Below are 22,631 nucleotides of genomic sequence, written 5' to 3' on the forward strand. Positions count from 1 at the left end.
CCCGCAAAAGCCCACCAGTGGCAAGGTTGGCTTAGGTGAGACAGGCCGCTGGTTCTTGACGGTATGGCCTAACTGGCTCTATATGGTCACACAGCCCCGGTGGCCCCACCCCATGCCCCCCAGCCCCTTCCCTGGGACCCCCCTGCCCTGCCGCCCCGCCAGGCCTCCCCATGGCTCAGCAACTAACGGTGTGGCCTGGGACTGCAGACCCCTCTCTGGTTAGCGCCCCTCTGACTGTCCACTTCAAACCAGTTGTTAAATATTGCTAAAAGCTCCTAAGGGAGCACAACTTTCTGTCTGTGGCCTCAGAGATCCATAGGCAAGTTGGTCCACACGTTTAATTGGAATGGGCCAGGCACAGTAGGGGAGGCTGTGGTCCAAGCCAAAGGTCCAGGAAGGACAACAAGGTGGGTTTCAGTGAGTTGACAATGCGGCAGGTGTGGAAGGGGTAAAATTTGAGATGAGGGAAAGGAGGATCAGAAAGATGGGTTCATCAGTACTAGAAGAGAAGGACGTGGCCTTGAGGCTTCACTGGCAAGCTTCTCAGAAGTCTGGGTGTTTAGTGGGAAGGCCCATCAGGAGGAACTGGGGACTCCTGCTGCATCCATGGTTGGGGGGGGCCGTGGTATCTAGGAGGCCTGCTCAGGTGCTGAGCGAAGAGGATGTGGGGGGAGGTGAGCGGCATCAGCAGAGACCTGCAGGGCAGGCCCCAGATGGGTCTGGGTGGCGGGGCCCACGAGGGCAGGAAGTTCTCAGGGCGCTGACCGAGGCACACGCACCCCCCTCCTACATCTAGGACCCGAAGCTGACCCTGATCACCAAGGTGGGGCTGTCGCTGTCGCTAGTCTGCCTGCTGCTGTGCATTCTCACCTTCCTGCTGGTGCGGCCCATCCAGGGCTCGCGCACCACCGTGCACCTGCACCTTTGCATCTGCCTCTTCGTGGGCTCCGCCATCTTCCTGGCGGGCATCGAGAAAGAAGGCGACGAGGTGAGGTCCGGGCAGGTGGAGGGTCCCACCCTTGCCGGAGCGCTAGGTCGGCGAGGCCCGGGAGAGGGGGAGGCCCGCCCACCCCCGGGGCTCGATGAGACCACAAGCCCGGCAGGCACACGGCTCCGCCCGCGCGGTCGGCGGCTTCCGCCCACCCCCACCCACTCTTCAGGCCGCGGCCCCGCCCACCCGGGGGGTGGGCTCTGCGGGGGCGGTCCCTGGCGGACCCGCCCCGCCCCGCACTGACGTCGCCCCGCCCCCGCCCTGCAGCCGGGGCTGCGCTGCCGCCTGGTGGCCGGACTGCTGCATTACTTCTTCCTGGCCGCCTTCTGCTGGATGAGCCTCGAGGGAGTGGAGCTCTACTTCCTGGTGGTGCGCGTGTTCCAGGGCCAGGGCCTGAGCAAGTGGAAGCTCTGCCTGATCGGCTACGGGGTGCCCCTGCTCGTCGTGGCCATCTCCGCGGCCATCAAGAGCGAGGGCTATGGCCACAACCTCTAGTGAGTGCAGGCTGGCGGTTCGACGGGAGGGCAGGGGACCCCAGTCCGCGCCACAGCGCCCCGCCCCTCCGGGGCTCTGACAGAACCCTCCCCTCCCCGCTCACCCAGTTGCTGGTTGGACCGAGAAAGCGGCTTCCTCTGGAGCTTCCTAGGACCTGTGATCCTCGTGGTTCTGGTAAGCGCCCCCCGTCCCCACAGCCTGAGGGGCGTCGCCCCACACTGAGCCCTGCTAGACCAGGTCCCTCCCTGCAGTTCCAAGGACTGCCCCTAATGCGAACTCTCTGCTCCCCGCCCAGTGCAATGCTGTGGTCTTCGTGACTACTGTCTGGAAGCTCACTCAGAAGTTTTCTGAGATCAACCCAGACATGAAGAAACTAAAGAAGGCCAGGTGAGAGCAGGGGCCGGGAGGGGGCTGGCAGGGAAAGGACGGTGTGTGAGGTGGGGCCTCCCCAGCTGAAGCCCTGTTCTCTCTGCAGGGTGCTGACCATCACGGCTGTGGCTCAGCTCCTTGTGCTGGGCGGCACCTGGGTCTTCGGCCTCTTCCTCTTCGACCCGCAGAGCTCGCTGCTGTCCTACACCTTCACCATCCTCAACTGCCTGCAAGGCCTCTTCCTCTTTGTGCTCCACTGCCTGCTCAACAAGAAGGTGGGCTGCAGCCTCTGTGGGTGGGGTGCACGGGGCCCCCGCTCCTGGGGCCTGCCCTTTCCCTAACCTGGCACCCTGGGCCCCGCAGGTGAGGGAGGAGTACAGAAGGTGGGCCGGCAGGGTCACAGGGAACAAGTACTCGGAGTTCACCACATCCACGTCTGGCACCAGCCACAATCCGATGCAGGTAAGGGCTGAGCCTGGGGTCGGGGTGCCGGGCCAGAGGGCACCCAACCGAGGTTCCATTCTCACAGTGCTCCTTTCTCACCAGGCGCACAGGCCCTCTGAGTCCGGTATGTGACAGCACGGGTCTGACCAGGCTAGTAGCTCCTGTGACCTCAGCAGCTTTTGCACATGCTGAAGACTGTCCCCTCCTCCCTCATCACTCTGCTCTCTCCGCCCTCCTGCCTTGGCCCCCACGTGCATCATAGAAAGCAGGGGGACAGCAGCTGTAGTCTGGGACCAAACCCCAGAACACGCAGCCAGGTGGGGAGTTGGACCTGCCGGGCCTGCTTCTGGCTGCCCCTCTGCTCCAGCCCAGCCAGGACCCAACATGGAGGCAGGAGCTGGCCCAGGGCTGCAGCCCCTTACCCTGCTACACAAGGCCTGGACAGACTGAGGACTCCTGTGCCCAGCCTGGCCTTTCCCCTCATCTGTCTTTGCCACAGAACAAGAGGCCAGGGTCCTGGGGCTCAATCTGCACCTTAAGCTAAGACTGAGGCCAGGGGTGGGAGAAGGGCAGGGCCCCTCTTAGCCCCAGGGCCTGAGGCTCACGGTACAGAGGCCCATCTGCCCCTGGAGGCAGAAGGCTCTCGCTGTTGTGAAGGTTGTGGATATTGTATGTTTTTTTTGTTTTAATCTGTATAAACCTTTCAATGTTGACACTTAAAAATTAAATATCACACTGATACAGAAACTGCCTGTGGGGGATGGCTGGAGCTCATTGGCCAGGCCTGCTACATCCATGAAATGCTAAGAACTAACACACACACAAGGCGAGAGCCAGGATTCCGTAATAAAACTTTACTCTTACACAAATCTACAGCTTTTAAACAGTAAAAAGGAAGGCCCACTGATGCCTAGAAAGACGCCTGGAAGCAGCACTCAGGAAACGGCAGCTCTGGCCATCAAGCGCGTGGTTACCGGCTCTGCTCAACTGTAAGACACACAGAGGGGAGGTCAGTGAGATGGGGAACGGGGGTTCCTGTCTGGGTCCAGCCCCCTGGCCCGGCCCAACACTTACTATATGTGGAGATGTCAATTTCTTCAGGAAGTTCTGCCACGTTCACTTCAAACCTGTCCTGAACGTCATTGAGGATTTTGGCATCATTCTCATCAGATACAAAAGTGATAGCCAGACCTTTGGTCCCAAAGCGACCTGCACGGGCCACCTGCAGGGTGAAAGGAACAGGAGGTCAGGCCACAGAGACACAAGCTGGGGATCTGAGGACAAGCAGGGCCATGTCCCCACTCACCCCCACCCTGGGAGGGGGACGTTAGGGAAGTGACACCTCTGTGGAACCACTCACTCGGTGGAGGTAGGTGTCCGAGTCCTCGGGCATGTCATAGTTGAAAACGATGTTGACTCGCTCAATGTCCATCCCTCGGCCAAACAGATTGGTGGCCACCAGGATCCGCCGCTGGAAGTCTTTGAATTGCTGATAGCGTGACAGACTGGGTGCAGGAGGAACAAGAGGCGGCCATCAGACACGGAGTTCCTGAGTGGCACTCCCCACGAGGTGCCTGCCAGGGGCCAGTGCGGGCGGCATGCACTCACCGCTCCTCCTGGGCCATGCCCCTGTGGATAGCGATGGCAGGGAAGTTCTGCTCCACGAGGAGCTGGGCCAGGGCCATGCAGCGCTGCACTGACTTCACGAAGATCACCACCTGTGAGGGAGGGAGGCAGGAAGCGGCGGTCAGGGTCAGAGTCCCCCTGCGCCAGCCTCACAAAGGCCCAGAACCCCAGAAAGGGCCACACGGGGTCACCTGGTTAAACTCCAACACATCCAAGAGATCGAAGAGCTTGCGGTTCTTCTCGCTGTCCTTGAGTTTGACGTAGTACTGCTGCAGTCCGTGCAGCGTGAGCTTGGTCTCATCATCTACAAACACCTCCATGGGCTGTGCAGGAAGGGGCAGGTGGGGCTTACTTCTGGGCATCTGGCCCGCCAGAACCTTCTAGCGGAAGGACTCCATGCTGCGATGATTCCCGGAGGGCCTGCTGCCCCCCAGTAAATGCCTCTCTCCCAACAGCTGACCTAAGCTCTGGTCTGACGCAGGTATAGACCAAGTTCAGCTCCCAGGCTGACAAGACACAGGAGGGAAGGCAGGCCCGGGGCCTCTCAGCATTCTTGTGCAGTGAGGGAAGTGTGGGTGTCCTGGAACAGCAACAGCTCAGGACCCAAAACCCAGCACGGCCAAAGCTGGTGCACGGAGGCCGCGGCCACGGTCCCGCCCTACTCACGTCTTGCATGAACTTCCTGCAGACCGGCCTGATCTCCTTGCTCAGGGTGGCGCTGAACATCATGCACTGCTTCTCGTGGGGCGTCAGACGGAAGATCTCCTGCACGTCCCGCCGCATGTCTGGGTGGGGAGGACAAGAAACAGGTGGGCGTGACTGCCTGGCAGACCACGACCCCCACCCAAGGCCAGCCCCAGCTCCTCCCAACCTGTGCCAGGGAGCCGTTAGCGCCATGACGAGGGCGGTGTGAGCCGAGGAGTGGAGGGAGGGGCGAGTCCCAGGTGCCTGAGGGGCTGGACTCGGGGTGAGCACAGGCGCGGGAGGAGCTGCCATCCACTTACACGCCGCCAGAGCGGAGCAGCCGTGCCAGCGCGCCTCGAGCCACGCTTCAGGGAGGGGAGCCTGAGGCAGAGACAGCCGCTGGGGTGAGAGCTGCAGCTGCCTCCCAGGACACAAGCCCCATCTCCCACCGGCCCTGGCGGGGCTCACTGAGGGCAGGCAGGGGGCTAGAACTAACTCAGCAGGCGGCAAGGCCACTGCATTCCACGGGCCTATATGTACACAGGCCCGGACACGGCTCGTTTGGGCTCTGTGGCCCCACTCAGCTTGGGCTCAGAAGCAGCAGGTCATTCTGTCAATGCTAGAACTTTCCCTAAAGTCATTTATAGAAGACCTGTGTGCCAGCTACCCACATGACCCCTCTCTGGGGCAACCTCTGGCCTGTCCTGTCAGGGCCCACCTGGCTCTGAAGTCTGGGGGGCTTAAGGGGGGCTGTGAGGGTGGGGAGGGTGTGGCTGGGAGGGCCTCCGGCAGCTCCCAGACCCGAGGAGGACACTCACCCAGCTGCTCCAGCATCTTGTCACACTCGTCCAGCACGAAGTGCTTCACGTTCTTCAGGTTCAGGCTCCGGTTTCGCACTAGTGCCAGGATTCGGCCTGGTGTCCCCACTACGACATGGGGACAGTTCTTCTTCAATACTTCTTCATCCTTCTTGATGGAAAGGCCCCCAAAGAACACGGACACCTACGAGGGTAGAGAGAAAGCTGCTTTGGCCTGTCAAAGTGCTGAAGGCTCACACCCACTCCACGCTGATGGCCACCCAGCCTGTAGCCCTCCCAGCTTACGCTCCAACAGCCCCCTACCCCCAGAGCTAGAGCCTGAGGACCAGAAAGGCCCGAGAGCCTGGCCACGACTCCGCTGGAAAGCAGCCCCATGGCTGGGACCAGCACAGGCCTCTGGGGGCCATGCATAATTCATCAGGCTTTTAAGGAGCATAAACCACCACAACCCTCAAAGGCAGCCTCTGCCGCCAAGCTTGGTAAACACAGGCTGGGCCAGAGCTGGGCCAGCAAGGCCGCAGAGGACCAAGCAGCACACCCAGCCCAGCCGGAGGGGACTTACCTTGACACTGGGCATGTACTTGGAGAAGCGTTCATATTCTTTGCTGATCTGGAAGGCGAGCTCCCGCGTATGACACATGACCAGGACTGTCACCTGCGGGGCAGGTGGAAGAGAGACACTCAAGGCGGTGTCCCAAGTCCTACCCCAGCCAGAGCCCACACCAGTGCTCTCCCATGGGGGCCCATGCCCACTGGGCCCCTGTCCCTCAAGGGTGCCTGCTAGACTGCTTCCCACACCTCCAACCGCTGGAAGGTCCAGTGCAGATGCCCCACCTTCTCCCCACCCTTCGCCGGCCATTCACTCCCTACGGCCCTGCAGCTAACGAGGCCCTCTCCCGCTGCCAGCATCCACAGTGAGACCTAGGGGTGAGGCAGCCCGTGCTAATGGCTTCCTGAGAGTCTGCTCTCTGGCTGGCCCAGGACCACCGAAGAAGGCTGCTCCCGCCTTCACACCCACGACGCTAAGTGTTGCGACCACACCACAGCCTCCCACTCAATCTCCCTCTCCTTCAGTCAGCCCTTAGGAAACAAGGGCTCGTGCACCCACACGCAGCCCAAGGCTGTGTGCCCCAGTGTGACAAAAGCAGAGCACAGGAATGCACCTCGCTTCTCCGCCAACAAAATTCATGTGTGAGGAAATAACTGTCAGCAGCAACGATAGTTAACAAATCCTTATTCAGTATAATCTCACCTGGATAAACTTGTACAATCTAGAAAAGCACAGGACAAATTAACAGCTATATCTCTGGCAAGTAAAATCACGGGCACTTTTTCAGTTTTCCCTCTCAGCTTATCATTTTTGGGGGGATTTTGTCACAACTAAGTACAGTACTTAATCCTGAAAGCCCGCAAAGAGCACACAGGAACGGAAACTTCTAACAAGGGGAGCCGTAGCTACTGATGCCTCAGGCAGCGCGGGCCCGACTGGGAGGCCACCCACCCACCTGTCCGTTGACCGGCTCAATCTGCTGCAGGGTGGCCAGCACGAAGACCGCCGTCTTGCCCATCCCAGACTTGGCCTGGCACAGGACGTCCATGCCCAGGATGGCTTGGGGAATACACTCGTGCTGGACTGAGGGAGAGAGCGCGCGTGAGTGACCAGAAACTGGAGGCTCCCTGTGTGCGGGCTCCTCGCCAGGTGGCTGAGGCCGCCACAGCCAGGGTGGTCAGAGGACACTCTTGGCAGGGAGAAGCAGGGAGGCGTACCCTCAGATGGATGCTCAAAGCCACAGTCCACTATGGCCCTCAGGAGCTCTGGCTTCAGCAGAAAGTCCCGGAAGCCAGAGCTGTGGATGGAAACATAGGAACCCTTGACATCTTTCTTGGGGGCAGCAGGAGTGCTCTCTGGAGGAGCCTGGGGCTCTTCATCTTCCTCATAATCCAGAAGCTCATTTTCCACATCTTGTTCTGCCATGGTGCTGAGAACAGAGGGAGGAAGAGCTGAAGGAGGTGAATGAAAAAAACCCACCCATCGAGGGTCATCAAAGGAGAAGGCCACCCAGCAACTGCAGTCCATTGACACAGGTCCAAGAGGGGTAAGGCACTGGAGCAGTCTTACAAGCCAGCACAGAAAGGACGCAGATGATGAAGCTGATGGCCATCACTCTCTGACCTCTGACCCCTTTCCCTCATACCCCTCCGCCCCGCCACCAACTGCTGCAGAAAGTCCCAGCAGCTCCACCTGGGCAGCACCGCCACGCCTCCGCCTGTCGTGCTCACACCCTGCCCTCCTGTAAGCCACCTCATCCTTCCCTGGGCCCCCGTCCCCCACGCCCACACAGGCACACACCCCTCCACCTCCAGGGCCTCCCTCCGCTCTCAGAGTGAAATGCCCACACTTCCCCATGATTCTCACATCCCTCCTCGTTGGTCCTTGCGCACCTCATTCCATACTACCCCTTTCAAACCACCCCCAGCCTTGCCTGGCTACTCAGACTCACCAAGCCCCTACCCCCAAGCTTTTGCAGCACACTGCCACCACCAAGAAAACTCTAACGAACCACCTCAGCCCACCTCACCTAAAGGCACTCCCCCCCCAACACACTGCCTAAGGCATCCACCGGGCCTGCACAGGGTAGGACCCCTGAGACCAGGAGATGTGGCTGCCAGAATGCTGGAGAGACCTGAGTCTGTGAGAGAGCAGAGTCTGCCCTACCCCAGCTCCTCCCGCTATCTGTGGTCTGCACAGGGGAATAATTAAGTACTCTCATGAACAGGCCTCCCATTGGGCCCAGGCCAATAAAAATAGAGCTGAGATGGAAAACAGAATTAATACAAAGTTTGCTCACCTCCTTGCTTTATTTAATCCAATACATGAACAGCACCTACGGGGTGCAAACTACAAGGGACCCAAGCTACAAGTGAGAATAAGATCTTTTGTCCTCCCAACCCCACCCCAGCCTCCAAGTCTAGAGGGAAGAAGTGCTGAAGCAGTCACTCTTCCTCCTGAGCTGGGTCTGGAGGGTCCTGGGCCCACTTTCTGGCCCTCCCTCTCTTTCTCTCCATGACTTCATCCAGCCCCAGTGCTTTAACCACCTCTGTGCGGAAGACCGCCTAAACTTCTGTCCCTATGCAGTTGACAGCTCCGCTCAATAGCAGCCTCTGTCACCCAGGTGCTCGTCCACCTCTCCCCTCGGAACGTCAACTCAAAATACCGAACAAAACCCTCTGTTTCTTTCTGCAGACTTGCTTCTCAAAAAAGTCAATTCCATTCTCTCACTGGCTCTTCTCTCCCCCTGTCCAGTCAGCCAACAGGTCCCACTGGGACAATTAGGCCACTTCTTGCCCCTGTTACCTCGCTGGTCCCAAGCTACCTTCACCTTTCTTTCTTTTCATATATTTATTTAAATAATCTCTACACCCAACGTGGGGCTAAAATTCAGGACCCCAAGATCAAGAGTTGCATGCTCTTCTGACTGAGCCAGCCAGGCGCCCCTTCACCTTTCTTTTTAAAAATTAGAACAGCTTTACTGAGATATTCACATGCTATACCGTTCACCACTTAAAATGTACAATTCACTGACTTTTAGTATTTTTAGCACAGTCAGAAATATGTGCAACAATCACCACAGCTGGAATGCACCACACATTCCAGTTGGTCTTCAAAAAGACCATACCCTTTACCTATCATCCGCCCTGCCAACCCCCTTGGCTACCACTAACCTACTTTCTTCTTTATGAATTTGTTGTTTCAGACATCCCATTAACAGAATCATACAGTATGTCACCAATCATCCAGCTTCTTGCACTCGGCATGTTTTGAAACCGATCCCCTTTGTGGTACATATAGATACCTCATTCCCTGTGTTGGCTCAACACTCCCCTGTATGGATATACCAGTTTATCCACTGTCAGTTGACAGGTATTTGGGCACCATCATCTCCTGCCTGGATTAGGCTAATAGTCTCCTCACTGGTCTCCCTGCATTCCATCCTCCTCCATCTTCTCTCTCCACAACAGCCAGAGGGAGCCCATTAAAGCTACATCAGAGAATGTCACCCCTCTGCTCAAAACCCTCCACAGGTGTCCACTGTGCTCAGAATAAAACTCAAGAATCCTCACCATGACCTCTGAGACCCTACATGAACTGACCCCGCTCTATGCTCAAACCTCATCTCCTGCATCACCCTTACTCACTGGCCCTGCTGCTGTGCCTCAAACCTGCCTCAGCACCTTTGCACTTGCTGTTCCCACTGCCCACAATGGTCATGAATCCCCCTACTTTCTTCAGGCCTCCTGCTCCAGAAGGGCATTTCTTGCAGGCCACAACTAAAAAAGCACCCCCCCTTTTTAAAGAATTTGTTTGTTTGTTTGTTTATTTATTTATTTGACAGAGAGAAAGACAGCCAGTGAGAGAGGGAACACAAACAGAGGGAGTGGTAGAGGAAGAAGCAGGCTCCCAGCAGAGAAGCCTGATGCCGGGCTCGATCCCAGGGACCCAGGAACACGCCCTGAGCCGAAGGCAGACGCTTAACGACTGAGGCACCCAGGTGCCCCTAAAAAAAACACCCTTTTTTAGGTCATGGCTGCCAGCCCTGAGCCTAAAACAGATAAGCACTCAACAGCAATGGATGAATGAATTCAATTAGAATTGAGGCCTCAAGGCAGAGTTTAGGGGCTAAAGCAAGCATATACCCTTATCTGATTCTTGGGGGGAAAAAAAAAGTAATGTAAACAGGAAGGGGTTACTTCCCAGGCAGCCGAGAGACAAGAACAGGAGCTAGGAAATCAGTCCCAAAGCACCAGGCCCTTGTGAGGAATGGAGAGCAAGACTGGCTAGTAAAGTAGAGGCAGAGGACAAAGCTGGGAAAGCTGTTCAGGTTGAGGGCATTCCTACTTTATTTGCTAAGCAATAGGGAATTGCTGATTAATTTTTTGAGTTGAGTGACTCAACTGTCCCAGAGCAATTTACTCGGGAGTAGAAGATGAGTGGGGAAATGAGACCAGCAACAGGGAAAACCAGTCACCAAGAGAGGATTAACCAGTGTGGGGGTATTATGAGGGAAGAATACGGTGGAACACTCAACAGGACAGGGCCATCTCCTGTGCAATCCCTGGGCAGAGAAGAGCTAGAGTCACCTACTCTGATTTTCAAACCTGGGTGACCAAGAGGAGACGGTGCATTTAAAAGGTACAGGTCAAAAGAAATTGTTTTGTTCTTATGGGAGACAGATTCAGGGACAGTCTGAGTTTGAGGCACAAAATCTTCTAGAAGTGGCGAGACAAAATCTAAAGCTCAAAACAAATTAGAGGGAGCAAGGACTGTTGGGGTTTGTCCCACCCAGCGGGAGTAGCTGCGCCGGCTGAGGCCCCAAGAGCAGATGAACTTGAAAGCTGACACCGGAAAAGTGACAATTCAGACGCGCCCACGGGTACCCTTTCACTCTCAAAGTGTCCTCAGGGAAGACTTCCACATCGGAGTCCGCCTCTGAGACATACTTTTTGCTCTATATCTCTGGAACCCCGAATCCCCTAAACACGAAGCAAGAACATAGCAGAGTGGGGGAGGGCAGGTCCCTCGGACTTGGAGAAGCCTGTCGGGTTTCTCCCATCGCAACCCCAGACCCTGGCATCGCCCCGCCCGAGTCCTTCTCCAAACGGCCTAGGCGGTCTCCTAGGCCAGACAGGCTTTCTCCCAGCTCGGGCTCGACCCGCGGGCCGCCATGACAGCTTACTCCCGGAAGCGGAGACGCTCCCCGCGCGCCAACAGCCACCACCGGCCCTCCTTGCGCACGCGCTGTGGCGTTCAACGGCCGCGGCCGCGCGCGGCGGATGCCCCAACCGCCCCGCCCCCCCTTGTCTCGCGCCCCCTCCTCTTCCTCCTCCCCTTAACCCCCGGCGTCTCCCATCGCCCGCTCGCCCGCAGGTCCGAAGTCTCCGCACCCCGGCCCCGCGCCCCGGGCCCATCGCTCACCTGGTTAGCCGCTCGCCTCCGCGTGCTGCGAGGACAGCCGTCCGACTCCGGTTACCGGTCGCGCGCCACAGCAAGAGCGGTAGCGCTTCCTGCCTCCTACGAGGGACTGCGGCTCTGCTCATTGGACTGCAGGCTTTTCATTCAAGAGAGGCGGAAGCGATGATTGGATCCTGCAGGAGGCGTCTGGAGGCTATTGGTGAAGAGAGGAAACAGGGCGTGCCTTATGCTTCGGGTTCATTGGTCAATCTAAAAGTAGGCGCCCTGGGCTAAGGCCGACGTGAGCCCGTGCGCTGTCACGTGACTGGAGGTTTGACTTCGGTGGGCGTCGCCATGTTTAGTACTGGCAACCGAAGCAGGGGATGATTTGCTTTTGGCGTGTGCCTCGCCTTTCTGTTTCGTAGCTTCTACGCCAGGCTTGGAATTCAGGGCTTTTGAAGTGGGCGTCAACCCGCGGCCTCTTGGTTCTCCAGGGTGGAGGCTCTGAAAGAGTCCTGACAAGGATTGGGAGGTCGGAATGACTCCAGCGCGGAGAGGACAGTTTTCCCCCGCCGTGACAGTTCCCATTTGCTGAGAATTTTATTCTGGGTCAGACATGTGCTGGTGGTCATGCAGGTTCAGCCCACAAAACCCAAACCAGGATACATTAGTCATTAACTTTTTTTAAAAATTTTACTTTTTCCTCGTATTACCTTTTCCCAACCTTACCCGCCCCCTCCCCCCACCGGTACTTCACTGAGGTAAAGTTTATAGTAAAAAGAAAAGGCCCACCGAGTTTTGAAGATTGACAGCCAAGTGACAGTTGCCCAGTGAAGATACAGAACATTTCCATCACCCCAGAAAGTTCTGTTGTGCCCCTCTTGGGTGAACCGCACCCCTTCCCCCTCACCCTTAACCAGGCAAAACTCTCTGTGGATTTCTGTAATTATGGATTAGTTCTGATCTTGAATTTCATAAAAACAGACTCATGCAATAGATTGTCTTTTGTATCTGGCTTCTTTTGCTCAACTGTTTTTGAGATTTGTCCAAGTGTGGCGTGTATCAGTAGTTCTTTTTCCTTGCTGAGTAGTAGTGCGCAGTGTGCCTATGCCACAATATAGCCAATGTAGTTTCTCCATTCACCCATTAATGGACATTTGGTTGTTCCTAGTGTTTGGCCATTATTAATGAAGCTTGTAGAAATATTTTCATGAACATAAGTTCATTTCTCCAGGGCAAATGCCAAGGAATGGAATGGTATAGGCTGTAGGTCATGTATGTGTTCAAATTTAGTAGATCGTGAGAGTTTTCCTCAGTTGTTCTGCTTTACACTCCCACTAGGTACCCTGTGAAAGTCCCAGTTACTCCCAATCCTTGCTTACACCTGGTCTCGTCAGTCTTTCTCAGCTGTGTTTTGGGGATTTGGGATGGTGAGGAGGGGAAAGGGAGGGGAGATAAGCTGGTCAAACTTGATAATCCTGCCACAGCATTCCAGTCTCCCTAAGCCCCTGACACAGTTAAACCTTCCTGCACAGTTTTCCAGGGAGATTCTAGCCTTTCGATTTCATTTAGTGTAGGCTATCTTGGGGTCCATGTTCTAGACAACAAATTCAGAGCTGATAATCACCAGAGATACAACTTCAGTCAAAAAGCCCAATGAAGAGAAAGCAGTCAATTGAGAGGGAGGCTTTACGTAATATAAGGTAGATACTGTAGGTAATAATTATACCATAACCCTTACAGAGCACCTCCTGTGTGCCCAGCAGGGCCAGGATGAGGGCAAGGCATGCAGAATTTAAGGGGGCACCAAAAACTGTCATCCAAGAAATGATTTTAATGCACTATTTTAAAATAAGAATTAACTTCTAAAATCTATGATGAACAAAATACCAAAATGTCAAGTAAAAACAGGATCAGTAACAGTGCTGTATGGAGCAAAACCGTATTAGTGCCCAAGGCAAAAGGGAAAGATCAGGATTACTGATCCTTTCTTTATCTGGACTTTTTGCATTGATTTTCATTTCAAAAATTATTGCATTAAAGCATCGTGTGTCTTGTTTTGGCACCCCCTTAAATGTTGTACCCAAAGTGAATGCCTCACACTCATCACCCTAGTTCCCGCTCTGGTGCTTACTCTTGTTCTGAGAAATCTAAGCATATCAACTGACTGAATCCCCCACCTGGAGCAGATTAGTGCCTATATTAGCATATCCATTGCCAGATGGGTGACCTGAGGTCCAGAGAGGGTTAGTTCCAGCCCTAAGGTCATACAGATGGAAGGGATCCAAGCCCAAGCCATCTCCTCCAGTAGACTTGGCCACAGCCTACAAAGGTGGAGATAGAAGTCAAAGTCAGGTAACTTGGAAGCCCAGAGAAAACCTGTCCCTGCGGAAAGGAAAGAGGAGGTGCCCCAGGAAAGCAGAAGAGGGGCAAGCTTGGAATAATTAAATCATTTGAGGTGAGTTACAGAGGAGAGAGCCAAAGCCAGTTGAGTCCTGTTGAGAAGTGTGAAAATTAAGAAAGGGAAATCTCACTAAAATAGAGTTGGGAGGCCAGAAGGGGGAGCTCTCACACAATACCACTCCTTGTCAGCCCTTCACATTCTCAACTGAAAGAAGCCTGTACTTTTACTGCCCTAGACAGAGGAAGGAAGATTTTCTCCTAAACTGGCAACAGCCCAGCCAATGAGAGACAGTCACAGCTCAGCCAGTGAAAAGCCACTACACTTTGAGGGGCACCTGGCTGGCTGAGTGGGTGGAGCATGGAAACACTCCATCTCAGGGATTGTGAGTTTGAGCCCTATATTGGGTACAGAGATTACTTAAAAAAAAAAAAAAAGTGAAAAAAAAGAAAGAAAGGGGCGCCTGTATGGCTCAGTCGGTTAAGCCTCCGACTCTTGATTTCAGCTCAGGTCATGATCTCAGGGTCATGAGCCCCGTGTCAGGCTCTGCACTGGGCATGGAGCCTGCTTAAGATTCTCTCTGCCCCTCCCCCATCAAAAAAAAAAAAAAAGAAAAAAGCCCCTACACTTTGAACTCCCAATTTATTCCAGTGGAATTTTGTTTATAACAGCCCCTCCCAACTTCCTCTCTCTGCTATGAAAGTGCATTCTTCCACCTTATTCTCCAGACTTGCCTATGGTTCTGCTATAGCTTGCTTCTCACAAGTTACAATTCTCTGCTGTTGCCAAATAAACTGATTTTGCTGATAAAATAACTGATGGTTTTATTTTTAAGGTTAACAGAATTCTGAGGAAACAGGAAAACACCCCAGCCCACCACCATCCATGCAGCCAGGGGGAGCTTCTGCTCTTCAGAAACAAAACACCAATTTTAAACCCAGAGAAGATCAGAGCCTCCCAAAGTACATCCAGCGCTCAAGATAAACAAACGTTAACCTTTGTCGTATTGGCTTGATTCACTTCAAAATTATTTTAAGATATAAACTATTTTAAAGCACACCCACTCAAAAAAAGAAAAAAGGAAAAACGCCCACTCAAATGGCTAAAAAGAAAAAAAAAAACTGACACAACCAAGGGCTGGAGAAAGTCTGGAGTGACCAAGAATTCTCATCCACTGCTCGCAGGCATGTAAAATAGGGAAAATACTTTGGAAAATGATTTGGCAGTTTGTAATAGCCAGAGTTTCTCAACCTTGGCGCTACTGACACTTGGCCTGAAACATTCTTTGCGGTGGGGCCATCCTGTGCCTTGTAGGGTGTTGAGCAGCATCCCTGGTCTCCACCAAGTAGATGCCAGTAGTGGTGACAACTAAAAATGTCTCCAGACATTGCTAATGTCCCCCCTGGTGAAAGGGGCAAAATCACTCCAGATGAGATCTTTTGGGTTAAATATCATAACATCATGACTAAGCAATCCTCCTAGGTATAGATCTAACAGTTAATGAAATGCCTCTTGCCCACAAAAAGATATGAACAATGGAAGTTCTTTCCATAATAACCCCAAACTGGAATAACCCAAATGTCCGTCAACAAGTGAATGGATAGGGGTGCCTGGGTGGCTCAGTTGGTGAAGCATCTGCCTACAGCTCAAGTCATGATCCAAAGGTCCTGGGACGGAGCCCTACATTGGGCTCCCTACTCAGTGGGGAGTTTGCTTCTCCCTCTTCCTCTGCCCCTCCCTCCTGTTCATGCTCCCTCCCTCTCTCTCTCTCTCTCATGTTGTCTCTCAAATAAATAAAAATCTAAAACAAAACCAAAAACAAGTGAATGGATAAAGAAACTGTGGTCTGACCCAGGGATTCCGCTACTAGGTATCTACCCAGAGAAAATGTAAACTAATTTGAAAAAATATACTCATCCCTATGTCTCCTGCAGTATTATTTATAATAGCCAAGATATGGAAGCAACCCAAATGTCTATCAATAGATGAACGTATAAAGAAGATGTGGTATACATATACAATGGGGAATATTACTCATCAATTAAAAAAAAAAAAAGACGGGGCGCCTGGGTGGCACAGCGGTTAAGCGTCTGCCTTCGGCTCAGGGCTTGATCCCGGCGTTATGGGATCGAGCCCCACATCAGGCTCCTCTGCTATGAGCCTGCTTCTTCCTCTCCCACTCCCCCTGCTTGTGTTCCCTCTCTCTCTGGCTGTCTCTATCTCTGTTAAATAAATAAAAAAAAGAAAAATTAAAAAAAATCTTTAAAAAAAAAACAAACCAGTGACATTTGGGACAACATGTATGGTCCTAGAGGGTATTGTCCTAAATGAAATAAGTCATGCAAAGACAAATACCTATGATTTCACTTATATGTGGAATCTAAAAAAACCAACCAAACAAACAGACAAAAAATCAGAAACACACACTAATACAGAGAACAACCCGGTGATTCCCAGAGAGGCAGGGGCTGGAGGGATGGGCAAAGTAGGTGAGGGAGATTAAGAAACACAAACTTCCAGTTTTAAAATAAATAAGTCACGGGATGAAAAGTACAGCATGGGGAATATAGTCAATAATATTGCATGGTAACAGATGGCAACTACACATCATAAGGTACATAATTGTCAAGTCACTATGTGGTACATCTGAAATTAATATATATAATATTGTATGCCAACTATATTCAATTAAATACATACACACACACACACATACATACATAATCAACTGTGGTCCATCCATATCCTGGAATACCAGTAAAAATAAAAACGAATTATACAATGTTATGCATGAATCTCAAAAAGGTGTTCTCGGGGTGCCTGGCTGGCTCAGTCTGAAGAGCATATGACTCTCGATCTCAGGGTCATGAATTTGAACCCCAAGTTGGGTGTAGAGATCACTAAAAATAAATAAATAAATAAATAAATAAATAAATAAATAAATAAATCGTTTTAAAAATCATGGGTTTTTGTGAATATATTGAAAATCAGTGGGATCATACACTTAAGAAAGGCAAATTTTATGGTACATGAATTTCATTTCAATAGAAAAAAAAGAACATGTTGAGTGAAAGAATCCAGGCATAAAAAACACAGATATTTTTAAAAATCATAAAATGATCCCATGTAGTATGAAGTTCAAGTATCAACAAAATTAATCTATGGTGATAGAATTTCCCTAAGGTTGCCAGGCAAAGGACACAAGTAAAACTCATGCAGCAGGGGCGTAGACTAGGTGGCAGCCACAAGAATGTATACATATATAAAAATTCGCAGAGTGGGGGACCTGGGTGGCTTTGTGGGTTAAGAACCTACTGATTTCAGCTCAGGTCATGATCTCAGGGTCTTGGGATCGAACCCTGCATCGCTTAGCGCGGAGTCTGCCTGTCCCTCTCTCTCTGCTCTCTCCCCCCATCTCTGTCGCTCTCAAATAAATAAATAAATAAATAAAACCTTTAAAAAAATCGCAGAGCTACACACCAAAGGATCTGTGCACTTCATCAGATGTAAGTTGTGCCTCAAAGTAATTAACGATCAAAACTTAAAAGACACACCTTACAGTTAAAATGGAAGTCATCTGTGTTCACCTTCCCACTTCCCCTCTACCCTGCACTACAGAAACAGCAACCTAAATAAAAAGAATGATACTGAACCGACCCCCTGTTCTGTGATTTACAATAATTAATTCATGAACGCTTCCCAGCAACCCTTGGAGGGCCAGTGCCTCTCTATCATCCCCTCTTACAGATGAAGAAACTGAGGCACAGAGCAGAGAATTAACTTGCCCAGAATATTACTGTGAGTGTGTAGTGGTGCCAGGATTTGAACCGAGATGACCTCACTCACCTCCACCAGGGCGCCAGGCACACCAGGAACACAATACTCCCTGCATTTTTTTATAAACTTGATACATAGTTTCACTTTCTGTTTTTCAGTAATTGATATAAGCAGTGTCAAACTGTATCATTTCTTTCTACTTACTTTTTTGTTATTCCCCCTCCCCAACCCAAAGTTTTTTAGTTTAGCTTTGTTGATACATTTAGTCTTTCTGGTATCAGATGAACTTACTCCCGTTTCTTTTTCTGGCCCCCAGCTGGCTGGTGGGAGGCTTGGTTTGCAAAGAGCCTTTTGAGAAAGAATCCTCATTCAGGTCCTCCCCTGCTAAGAATCCATCAGTGGCTCCCACGATCATCAGGGTCAAGTTTGAACTCCAGGGAGGTGCTGAAGCCCCTCCATCCCCACAATCTGTAGCATCTGGAGACTGTCCCTACTCCAGGTGCATCAACACTAAATACGCCAGCCATGCCCCATGATGCCCTGTTTGCTCAACCACCTGTTCCTTCATCAGCTTTTTATTCGAGCACCTTCCATGGGCTAGACACTGTTCTAGGAGCTGCAGACCCAGCAGTGAACAAGACAGATGATGATTTCTTCTTGGAGAGCTGACATCCTGATTGAGACAGACAAGTATGAAAATAGAGTAAAATCTATTAAAATTTGCAAGGAAGAAAAATCGAGCTATGTGAGGGCTGAGTTTGGTAGAGATGGGTGGGGCCTGTTTTAGGTGGAGATCAGGGAGTCAGGGAGTACTTCTCTAAGAAGGCACTTGAGCAAGGATGGAAATGAAGTGAAGAAGAAAGAATGCCAAGAGAAGGAAAAACATTGCATGCTGAGGGTAACAGCAAGTACAAAGGCCCCAAGGTAGGAATGGGCATTTTTGAGGAGCAGCGAGGAAGGTGTCTGGCCAGAGTGAGCGGAATGGAGGGGAGCGGAAGAATCAGGACATGTCAGGTTCTCCCTCACCCACTTCTAGGGCTTTGCCCCTGCTGTTCCTTCAACCAGACACCCTATTCCTCTTTATCTACTTTGCAGTTTCCTAATTTGTCCTTAGTGCCAGCCCTTCTGTCTTTTCCACAGTGAGGCAGCTGCCTCCTTAAGGCATGGACTGTCTTGGGATACCTTTCTCCTGATACCTCACACTGTGTTCCCTCACACATTCTGCAAAGATTGACTAAGTGTAGGCCAAATGTTGAGCAATTTCAGAGAGGAGTGACAATTAAAATAAATAAAACAGGGACATATTTATAATAAATATGCAGAGTATGTAAAGGTCTCTCAGAGGAGGTGACATTTAAACAGAGACCTAAAATGATCAGAAAAGTCTAGCCTCAGGGAGATGTGATGGAAGGGCATTCCAGACCAGAGAACAGCCAGTGCAAAGGTCCTGTGGTTGGAAGTAAAGTGAGAATATTTGAGGAACAGAAGGAAGGCCAGTTTTGCTGGATAGGGATGGGGAGTAGAGGAGGTTGTCTGGACAGGTGAGCTGAGGCCTGACAAGACTACCCTGTAGACCAGGTGAGGAGTGGGTGTTTTTCCTAAGACCTCCAGAGAACCGGGACAGGTTAGGGTTTCCGAGGCCCCAGAGCGCATTGGAGAGGGAGCAGAGCAGCTGCAGGGAGGCGCTAGTGCAGTTATCATATTTGGTTGAGGTTGCTCAGTAAGTCCTTGGTCTCCCTGTTTCAAGCCCGAGTGTGACTCTGTTTCCAGTGCCACCAAAGTCCCCAGCGGGCATCGATAAATACCCACTGAATAAACGGATGTTGGAAGGTTGGAGTGAGAATTTGGCAGGGTTCCTCAGCTCCATCCAGGGAGGAGGAAGCCTGGGATCTGGCAGGCAGCAGAAAGCCCATCCCTGAACACAGTGGCCCAGTCCCTGGGCCAGCAGCTTGGAGCCTAGCTTTGCCACATCCTCTCCACCTGTGAAACAGATGGGCTGAAGAATTAGAAGAAGACAGGGCAAGGGCTATAAACACCTCAGCTCCATAACTAGGGATTCTCCGGACACCTCACCCTGCGTCTACTCACTCATTTCACAAAAACTGAGTGAGCATAGGCCAAATGCTGGGTAATTTCAGAGGAGTGACAGTATAAATAAATAAAACAGGCCCGTATTTTAAATAAATATAATGGCATAGAAGAGTCTCTCAGAGAAGGTGACATTCAAATGGAGACCTAAATTATCGAAAAGTCTTGGGGAAATGTGTGCCTCAATTTCCTCATCTGTAAACTGGGAGCGAAAGGAACAGCTCAAAGGGTTCTTTAATTCAATTGATAAATAATCGAGAGACAGCCAGGAGGCTGTTGTGGCTGGATGGAGTAAGCAAGGGGAAGAGGTGAAAGGGAAGGTGAAGGAGGTAAATCGTGCAGGGCCTGTGGTCTTCCGGCAGACCTTTGGCTTTTACTCTAAAGAAAGTGGGAGCCACGGAGGGATCTAGGCGGAGGAGGGATGTGACCTGACTCAGGTGCCCGCAGGTATACTTAGGCTGTTGCGGGGAAAATAAACTAGAAGTAAAGGGAGGAGCCTGGAGTCCTGGGAGGAGGCTACTGCGCTGGTCCAGGTGAGCGATGAGACTGGACCAGGTGAGGGCCATGGACGGGGTGAGAAGTGGGGGGATTCTGGATCGGTGTCTTGGTGTCATTCTCTTCCTCCTCCTTCTCCTTTTTCTTTCTCTGTTAAAATCCTCCACATAAAAAAAGGAAAGAAAACATCGCGCCCTGGTCTCTAGGTAACCAAGGTTCCCTCAGCCCTCCGTGTTTTGGCGGGTCCCTGCAGGGCGCCCCTGTTCAGGCTCAGTCGCCAGGGAGCGCTCCTGGCCCGAACCCCAGGGACCATGGTTTGGCTCATTCACCGGGTTTCCAAGGGAGTGCGGGCCAAGAGCCAAGCTGCACCGTCTAAAAACTCCGCAGACCCCGGAAAAGCTCCGTAGAGGCTTCCACTCTTTTCCTCCACTTGGGCTCGAGTCTGCATTTATGGAACGCCACCTGCATCAACAGCTCTGAAGAAAAGGTCTGCATTGTACAACAGGGAAAATTGAGGCCCAGAGGCCACAGGATCCTTAGGGCCCAAGGCAAGTCAGTGAAGGAGTCTGGTATTCGTAACAACGGCAATAAAATTAAAAATGACAGCAGCTGGGGCGCCTGGGTGGCACAGCGGTTAAGCGTCTGCCTTCGGCTCAGGGCGTGATCCCGGCGTTATGGGATCGAGCCCCACATCAGGCTCCTCTGCTATGAGCCTGCTTCTTCCTCTCCCACTCCCCCTGCTTGTGTTCCCTCTCTCNTCTCTATCTCTGTCAAATAAATAAATAAAATCTTTAAAAAAAAAAATGACAGCAGCTAACATTTATTGAGCGCTTACTGTGTTCTCAACACTTGGCATGCACAATCTCATTTAATTTTATCAACACCGAGGGGTGGGTGGGTAAAACCCGTTTCTCAGATGAGGCGCTCTTAGGACTTTGGGGCTCTCCCAAGGCATGGGATGCTGGGATTTGAACCCAGATCTGTCCAGAGCTTGTCTCCAGGTAATGGGGGATCCTTCCTGGGATACCTGAGCTTGCAAAGGAGAGGTGGGGATATGAATTGTTCTTGTTTTTAGAGGGGTTCCCGGAGGCCCAAAGGCCTCTGCCACTCCCAGCTTTAACGTGGTTCAGTCTTTTCTTCGGGTTCCCGCGCGCTCAGATGGGGGACCCCTGGGCGGAGTGAGGATGCAGAACCAGGCAAGGGCGGGGAGAGCAGACGAGGTGATTTCAGTCGCCGACGCGGGGGGGCGGGGGGGAACCTGCAGGAAAGACCCCGCAGCCCCGGGGGCCGCCGGGAGCCGCGCCCCCCCGGCCCCGCCCCCTCCCCGGGCGCCGACCTCGGTGGGCGACCTCCCAGCGCCGAGGACCCCCGCCCGCGCGTTGCCGGGGCCCCCGGGGCCCGGGCGGCCAAGGTGGGGGCCTCCCGAGCGCCCGGCGCCCCCTCCCTGGGCCGACACCGTGGAGCCAGCACGGTCCACTTTTCGGCAGGTGGAGGTACGCACCGAGGGGGAGCGGGGAGGTCCTGAAGGCCCCGGCCGCACCCCCAAGCTCCTCCCCTGCCGGAGAATTTACAGGGGGCGCGGCGGAGGCTCTACTCGAGTGTCTGTGGCTGGCTCTGCGTCCCAGTGCCTGTCGCCCCTGCCACTCAACTCGGCACTCCCCCCCCCCCCCCCCCNCCCCTCGCGTTCGGTTCCCGGCAGGTGCCACTCCACCTGGGGCAGGTGCCTGGCACAGTGGCCCGGAGGGGAGGAAGCCGCTCGGTCCGTGCCCCTCCCCCGCACAACAAAGCTCTGGCGGCCCCCCCGCCTCCAGACTGAGCTTTATGATGGTCCCGACGCCACCCAGATTGGCACCTGTTGGCGGAAGTGCCCGAGTCACCTCATTAGGTTGAGGAATGGGGGACCCGCACGGCCACCCTCTGGGCTACCAGGTGGAACCTTATTCCAGACAGGGTATTCTCTCGTACTGGTACCCTACCTGGGCATGGGTGGCGGGGCTGGGTCACGGCTCCCCCACATGCAAACACACACAGCCTGGCACTAACCTGCCACCAGCCAGGTTCTCCATGTACCACCTTGTGAACATCACAGCCTTGGACTCACCTTCCACATCTGTGACAGGCAAGGCCAGAGTGACTTCTGAGCTTTGGTTCAGAATCTGAAGCACATTATCCTGTGCCTCTGGTGCCCTCATTAGTGCCTCAAAATCCCTCTGTTGTCCTGTGGTTTCTGTGTAACTGGGTTTTCGTCTCCTTCTGCACCTGCCCCCATCCCCTCTATGTCTCCTCCATGCTCCCCTGTCCCCCACCCCAGTCCTGCTGATGGCCTGTCAGCCTTGCCGTGGAGCTGGGCGTATCTGGTGTTGCCGATCACATAAGGTCAGACCTTGGGGCTGGGGTGGGCTGGGGTTTCTGCCTCTACCCCCAGCCCTGGGAGGGCTCTATAGGAATCCTGTGGCCCATGCATGCACTTGGCATGTGCAAAACATGACCCTC

At 52.9% G+C, this 22,631-nt stretch overlaps 2 protein-coding genes across 10 annotated transcripts in view; one reads left to right on the plus strand and one right to left on the minus strand.

The window, feature by feature from the left end:
• ADGRE5 (adhesion G protein-coupled receptor E5) overlaps positions 1 to 3,046 on the plus strand; it is a 35,674-nt gene extending 32,628 nt beyond the window's left edge. For all 9 annotated transcript variants that reach the window (XM_034657902.1, XM_034657900.1, XM_034657897.1 and 6 more), the window contains 7 exons: positions 797 to 988; positions 1,259 to 1,485; positions 1,594 to 1,660; positions 1,782 to 1,873; positions 1,962 to 2,130; positions 2,219 to 2,317; positions 2,402 to 3,046. In XM_034657902.1, coding sequence (XP_034513793.1) covers positions 797 to 988; positions 1,259 to 1,485; positions 1,594 to 1,660; positions 1,782 to 1,873; positions 1,962 to 2,130; positions 2,219 to 2,317; positions 2,402 to 2,431 — 876 coding nt within the window. In that variant the 3' untranslated portion in view covers positions 2,432 to 3,046. The remainder of the gene's footprint in view (positions 1 to 796; positions 989 to 1,258; positions 1,486 to 1,593; positions 1,661 to 1,781; positions 1,874 to 1,961; positions 2,131 to 2,218; positions 2,318 to 2,401) is intronic.
• An 87-nt stretch (positions 3,047 to 3,133) lies between these two features.
• Positions 3,134 to 11,558, minus strand: DDX39A (DExD-box helicase 39A). The gene is made up of 11 exons (XM_002920972.4): positions 11,402 to 11,558; positions 7,195 to 7,406; positions 6,933 to 7,060; positions 5,990 to 6,082; positions 5,428 to 5,611; positions 4,592 to 4,710; positions 4,117 to 4,248; positions 3,908 to 4,017; positions 3,660 to 3,804; positions 3,374 to 3,521; positions 3,134 to 3,286 (listed from the first exon to the last, which is right to left on the minus strand). The coding sequence occupies exons 1-11, from the start codon at positions 11,521 to 11,523 to the stop codon at positions 3,270 to 3,272; spliced, it is 1,410 nt and encodes a 469-aa protein (XP_002921018.2). The 5' UTR covers positions 11,524 to 11,558; the 3' UTR covers positions 3,134 to 3,269.
• Between the last annotated feature and the right edge of the window lie 11,073 nt (positions 11,559 to 22,631).

This window comes from Ailuropoda melanoleuca, chromosome 4 (genome assembly GCF_002007445.2).
Source record: "Ailuropoda melanoleuca isolate Jingjing chromosome 4, ASM200744v2, whole genome shotgun sequence".
NCBI classification, from domain to species: domain Eukaryota; kingdom Metazoa; phylum Chordata; class Mammalia; order Carnivora; family Ursidae; genus Ailuropoda; species Ailuropoda melanoleuca.

What these genes read in the sequence shown, in the direction of transcription:
- DDX39A (XM_002920972.4), bottom strand. Translation starts at nt 11,523, where the DNA reads ATGAGCAGAGCCGCAGTCCCTCGTAGGAGGCAGGAAGCGCTACCGCTC. An exon ending in CTTTGAGCATCCATCTGAGG is followed by an intron (nt 7,061 to 7,194) that starts GTACGCCTCCCT and finishes TCTCTCCCTCAG; the next exon opens with TCCAGCACGAGTGTATTCCC. An exon ending in CGGACACCTACCTCCACCGA is followed by an intron (nt 3,522 to 3,659) that starts GTGAGTGGTTCC and finishes TTCACCCTGCAG; the next exon opens with GTGGCCCGTGCAGGTCGCTT.